Genomic DNA, 6,479 nt, shown 5'->3' on the forward strand with positions numbered 1-6,479 from the left:
CTCAAGGTCACATAGCTATGCAGGTTCAGAATCCAGGTAGGCTAATTCTTCTTTTTTAGAGTGTAAAAAAAAGTTTGTTATGTGAATCAACTCAATAAATGCCTAAACTACCAAAGAGAAATAGTGTTGCTTATGTTTATTAAGGTTTGGTTGTGACAATGATGTTTTTTCTTCTATTCCAAAATCTTTTTCCCCCCCAGCTCTAAAGCCCAAATTTGCAGAATCTACAGAAATTTCAGAACTCTCCCACAATTTTGTTATGGTAAATCTTGAGGTAAGACTGAGAGTTTCTCCTTTCTGCTATGATTTTAAGACTTTTAAAATTAGCATCATTCATGCATATTCATTATAGCTTCATTAGTGGTATAAAAGTCAAATTTATGTATGTGTTTTTCTCTTGACCTCTGATACTAAGGCTTGCATCAGATATGTTAGAAAACCATCTAACATCTATTTCTGGGAGGAACTAGGAGAAGAGAGATCGAATAAGATGACTAAAGTTTTTTTTTTTTTTTGAGATGGAGTCTTGCTCTGTTGCTGGAGTGCAGTGGTTCAATCCTGGAGGCTGGAGTGCAGTGGTTCAATCCTGGCTCACTGCAACCTCCTCCTCCTGACTGGCTGGGATTATAGGCACGTGCCACCATGCCCAGCTAATTTTTATTTTTTAAATTTTTTTAAATTTTTTTGTTTTTTTTTTTTTAGATGGAGTCTCACTCTATTGTTCAGGCTGGAGTGCTATGGCACCATCTTGGCTCACTGCAACCTCCACCTCCCGGGTTCAAGCAATTCTCCTACCTCAGCCTCCCCAAGTAGCTGGGACTACAGGTGTGCAGTACCATACCAGGGTAATTTTTGTATTTTTAGTAGAGATGGGGTTTCGCCATGTCGGCCACGCTAGTCTCGAACTCCTGACCTCAGGTGATCCACCCACCTTAGCCTCCCAAAGTGCTAGGATTACAGGCAGGAGCCACTGCGCCTGGCCAATTTTTGTATTTTTAGTAGAGATGGGGGTCTCACCATGTTGGCCAGGCTGGTCTCAAACTCCTGACCTTAAGTGATCTGCCTGCCTCGGCCTCCCAAAGTGCTGGGATTACAGGCATGAGCCAGCATGCCCAGCCTTAAAATGACTAAATTTTAAGGTCCTTTTATCCTTAGTTTATGATTATGACATGTTTTACATCTTTGTAAAGCTAGACTAAAGTTATAGTCATATATGCAGACCACAACTTTCTGCAAAATGTGATTCATTTGAGTACCTAATCTGTGCTGGGCTTATATGTGCAGCCTGCTTGTTTCCTTATGAAAATAGCTTTTGCATACCTCATATAGGCTACAGGTCTTGGAATCTTGAGTCATAGAATGTCAGATCTTAAAGTTGGAAGGGATTTTTAGGCTATTGGTACTATCCTCATTTTACAGAAAGAACCATCTTAGGCCTGAAGCAGGTATGTGATTTGGTCAAGATCACAGAGCCTAACAGGTGATAAGAATAGGTACTCTCACCTAGCCATGCTCCCTTTTAGGCCATACTTTTCACGTATGAGGTACTCAGATGCTCTGTGATAATACCACTAGCCATAAGTTTCTGTGAAAATAATGTTTGCTTGGGCCAGGCACAGTGGCTCACACCTGTAATCTCAGCAGTTTGGGAGACTGAGGTGGGTGGATCATGAGGTCAGGAGTTCGAGACCAGCCTGGCCAATATGGTGAAACCCTGTCTCTACTAAAAATATAAAAAATTAGCTGGGTGTGGTGGTGCGTGCCTGTAGTCCCAGCTACTAGGGAGGCTGAGGCAGGAGAATCGCTTGAACCGGGAGGCGGAGGGATGTTGCAGTGAGCTGAGATGGCGCCACTGCACTACAGTCTGGGTGACAGAGTGAGACTGTCTCAAAATGAAGAAGAAGAGGGAAAAAAAAAAAGATAATGTTTACTTAAACATAGGTCTGGGAATCTTGTGAACACATTAACAGTTAACAGTCAGGCAGCTAAGGGATTATGCTTATACAGCTAGTGGATAGCCTGAATGCTGATACACCTCACCATAGCAGTTATATTCAAAGAAATGACCCCATTTAACCCCTGAAATGGGAACCACATCATAAATTGTAAAATTATTGATTGCCTTTGCACATGAATTCCTCACCACTTTCTGTGGTGAATTAGGATTCCTACTCAAAGGAGACGGTAATAAAGTCTCCAACTTCAGAAATTTCTTAAAAAGAAAACAGATTGTGTTGGTTTTTAATCTCCTGGGAGGACTATGAGTCTACAACTGTAACTAAAATGCCAGTCTTATTAATTCATGCACTGAAGAAATACTATGTGCAAGTCAATGATGTGGGTACTAGGAATATAGCAGTGAACAAAACAGACAAAATTTCCTCATTGAAATAACATTCTAGTGTGGGAAGACAGAAAGTAAGTATTTTAGAATATGTCAGATGGTGGTAAATGCTAGGGCTAAAAAAGAAAGGTGGAAGGGACGACTGCAGTTTTAAATAGATGGTTTGAAAATAAAGGGATATTTGAGCAAAGGCCTGAAACAGAAAAGGGAGTGAACCATGTGGATAATAATGGGGGAAGTGTGTCCAGGCAGAGAGTAAGAGCAAGTCCAAAATACGTTAGGATGCCTGGCTTGTTTAATGACAGCAACAGCAAGAGGTCAGTGTGGCTGACCTTGTTAAGTCCTATTCAGGACTTAACAAGGGGTGGGACATTAAGTTAGAGAAGTGCCTAGGTGATAGGTCATGTAGGGCCTGCAAGGACTTGGGGTTTTGCCCTTACAGGTGGGGAAGCCACTGAATGGTTTTGAGGAGAGAGAGGACATTATCTGATTTAAGGTTTACATTGAATCTTAATAGGATGAAGAGGAACCCAAAGATGAAGATTTCAGCCCAGATGGGGGTTATATTCCACGAATCCTTTTTCTGGGTAAGGCACATGATCTTAACCTGGGAATCCATGATGTGGATGGAGAGAGAAATGAATCAAGGCACTGACTTCACCTAGTGAAACTATACTAGGATGACCACAAACAAACAAAAACCAGTTTCAAGGGAGAGTGGGGGAGTTCTGAATGCTAGAACTACAAGTTTGAAGTAAAACTTTTCCCATTAACTAACTGCTTTTGTGAGCAAAGACAAAAGTTTGGCCGGGCACAATAGCTCATGCCTGTAATCTCAGCACTTTGGGAGGCCGAGATGGGTGAATTGCTTGAGTCCAATTTGAGACCAGCATGGGCAACATGGCGAAAGCCCATCTCTAAAAAAGTACAAAAAGGCCAGGTGTGGTGGCTCAAGCCTGTAATCCCAGCACTTTGGGAGGCCGAGACGGGCAGATCACGAGGTCAGGAGATCGAGACCATCCTGGCTAACATGGTGAAACCCCGTCTCTACTAAAAACTACAAAAAACTAGCCGGGCGAGGTGGCGGGCATCTGTAGTCCCAGCTACTCAGGAGGCTGAGGCAGGAGAATGGCATAAACCCGGGAGGCAGAGCTTGCAGTGAGCTGAGATCCGGCCACTGCACTCCAGCCTGGGCGACAGAGCGAGACTCCGTCTCAAAAAAAAAAAAAAGTACAAAAATTGTCCAGGTGTGGTGGCATGCTCCTATAGTCCCAGCTACTTAGGAGGCTGAGACAGGAGGATCAGTTGAGCCTGGGAGCTCAAGGCTGCAGTGAGCCATAATCACGCCACTGCCCTTGAGCCTGAATGACAGAAGGAGCCTGAATGACCCTGTCTCAAAAAAAAGAAAAGTTTGATCATTTATTCACTCAATAGCCATCTGTGCATCAGCCATATGTCAAGTGCTGTATTAGGCACTACAGAGACAGATATAAGCCAGAATTCCCACCCTTGAACCTATATTGCTGCTAAGGCAATGGAATAATATAACCAGACAAATGTCTTTCCACAAACAATTTTATAAGAGATATTTAATGACCACCTAATCTTTGTTCAGCATAAATTCTGCTAGGTTTTATGGGGGATAGAAATCAAAATCATCAAGTAGAAAAGGAAGCAGAAATGTGGGAGGTATTATGGTGAGGTAATGGGCTGCAAACATGGGCAGATCTTATTTCCCAGAGAGCCTGATGTACCATATAGTGTTTGAAGTACCTGTCTATTGTAGTTACTGCAAAACCCTGTGTCATTTTGTCTATAACAGATCCCAGTGGCAAGGTGCATCCTGAAATCATCAATGAGAATGGAAACCCCAGCTACAAGTATTTCTACATCAGTGCCGAGCAAGGTATAGTTATGCTGAAGGGAGGGAGGATTATTGCTAGATTGAACTAGGATGAACCACATGCAAGGTCTGTGATAGGAAAGTAAATCCAGCATGTTAGCTGAGCATCTCCTGCATGTCTATAGCTTTTAGCTAGATCCTATGTAGGATACAGGAGAAAGGTGAGACTGAGCCCCTTCCCTTGGAAGAGCTGACTGACCCACAGGCAGCTGTGAAGAACTGAGGCACACAAGTGACTGAGGTAGTCACTTGCCCATAGTTTCACAGTTAACAAGTAGCACAGCCAGGATTTGAGTCCAGAACTTAGTTTTTTTCCTACTGAGCTAATACTGTTTTTCCTATGAAAATTCAGAGGAAGAGGAGTAGTGTTAGGTGAACAAGTCTAAGAGGTTTCATAGATAATTAAATAGGCTGGGCGCAGTGGCTCATACCTGTAATCTCAGCACTTTGGGAGGCCGGGGCGGGCAGATCACTTGAGGTCAGGAGTTCAAGACCAGCCTGGCCAACATGGCGAAGCCCCATCTGTACTAAAAATACAAAAAGTAGCTGAGTGGGCCAGGCGCAGTGGCTTACGCCTGTAATCCCAGCACTTTGGGAGGCCGAGGCAGGCGGATCACGAGGTCAGGAGATTGAGACCATCCTGGCTAACACGGTGGAACCCTGTCTCTACTAAAAATACAAAAAATTAGCCGGGCGTGGTGGCGGGCGCCTGTAGTCCCAGCCACTCAGGAGGCTGAGGCAGGAGAATGGCGTGAACCCAGGAGGCAGAGGTTGCAGTAAGCCAAGATCGTGCGCCATTGCACTCCAGCCTAGGTGACAGAGCGAGACTCTGTCTCAAAAAAAAAAAACAACCCTGAAACTTAAATGGACCTAGAAGGATAAAAATTTTATCTCTGGACAGATATGAGGAGGACATTTCAAGCTATGGAAGTGAAGTGAGGGGGGATGTAGCCCAACATAGAGAGTTTGTAAGGCTTGCTAGAGGATTAAGTCTTAGAGAATGAGACCTTGTCAGTAGCAGAATGGGAAAAGCATGTTCCAGGAGAGAGAAGAGCACCAGCACAAACAAGTGAAGGAAGTTTGCAATCATCAGCCAGTGATGCTTTTTTGTTCTCTCATCTTTGAGCACAGTCATTCTGGAGGCAGGGGTTGGAATTCATGCCATGTATTGTTGCTGTTTTCCTTTTCCCCTCATCTATGAAAGGGAGTTGCGTGCTAAGTTGCCATGTGTCCCTATTGCCATGCCAGGACTTTATGATTTGAGTCCTTGATACTCTTATTCTCAGACTAGGGACGGGGAAGAGATCTGTGAAAGTTATTACCTTCTTCCCCTGAGTAAGGAGAATGTCATGTTCCTTAAACAAATGCAGATCACTGAAGATTGGTATCAAAGGGAAATTTTCCACATAAAGAAGGGCAGCTGGGCTTTAGGTCTCCAATTCTTGTATCTTGAGATTCACCTTCCCTTTAGAATTTCATCCAAGTTACCACTGCTGTCTCTACACTGACATAGTCCAGATGTGAACACGAGACCCTCCCCTGAATCCTCCATCTCTCAGCTGACATGAAACTGGAACATTCAAACCTAGCTTTACTAAAGGCATAGGCAAAACAAAAAAGAAACAACAAACTATATTATCTGCCTCTTATGAGCTTTATGGGTTGGCCTTGCAAGATTATATCATAGACTCTGGCTCAACCCAGCTCCTGGCCTGCCATTATATAGGGGTGCTTTGTAGAACCACCACTCAGGAGCCTATACTGAAATAGCTGTCCTCCTTGAGTCTAAATCCATAAGCAGGATGCCCCAAGAGAGATAAGAAGTTTCATCTCGAGTCTAAAGGCCCTCCTTCCAGGTTTCTCTTTCTCTGTTTTTTTTTTGGCCTGAGAACTTGGCTTCATCCATGTGTAGTTGATACTGGAAATGACGACCCCTTTCAGTAGGGACACCCCCGTCCCAGCACACACACTGCTCAGTGTAATCTGTGACCTCCCCAGGAAGTAAAATAAGTGCAGCATTCATCCACAAGATACAATGGGGGACGGAAGGAAGGTGTTTCCTCTTCCCTGGGGGTCAAGTGAACATCTACAGTCTAGGATAGGGGATCAGCTCTAATCCTAGAGGGTAAGCCAAAGTAACTGCTAAGATTTTGGTATGACTTCATAGTTGATAAAGCACTTTTATTATCCATTCTCCCATTTAAGTTTTTTTTTTTTTTTTTTTTTTTTTTT

General features: G+C 43.5%; 1 protein-coding gene across 1 annotated transcript in view; it reads left to right on the forward strand.

The window, feature by feature from the left end:
* Positions 1-6,479, forward strand: part of TXNDC12 (thioredoxin domain containing 12) — a 36,409-nt gene that overhangs the window by 28,212 nt on the left and 1,718 nt on the right. Inside the window, exons 4-6 of the mRNA XM_023188707.1 lie at positions 201-274; positions 2,862-2,931; positions 4,167-4,250. Of these exons, the coding sequence (XP_023044475.1) occupies positions 201-274; positions 2,862-2,931; positions 4,167-4,250 (228 nt within the window). The remainder of the gene's footprint in view (positions 1-200; positions 275-2,861; positions 2,932-4,166; positions 4,251-6,479) is intronic.

This window comes from Piliocolobus tephrosceles, chromosome 1, assembly GCF_002776525.5.
Source record: "Piliocolobus tephrosceles isolate RC106 chromosome 1, ASM277652v3, whole genome shotgun sequence".
In the NCBI taxonomy this organism is placed as follows: domain Eukaryota; kingdom Metazoa; phylum Chordata; class Mammalia; order Primates; family Cercopithecidae; genus Piliocolobus; species Piliocolobus tephrosceles.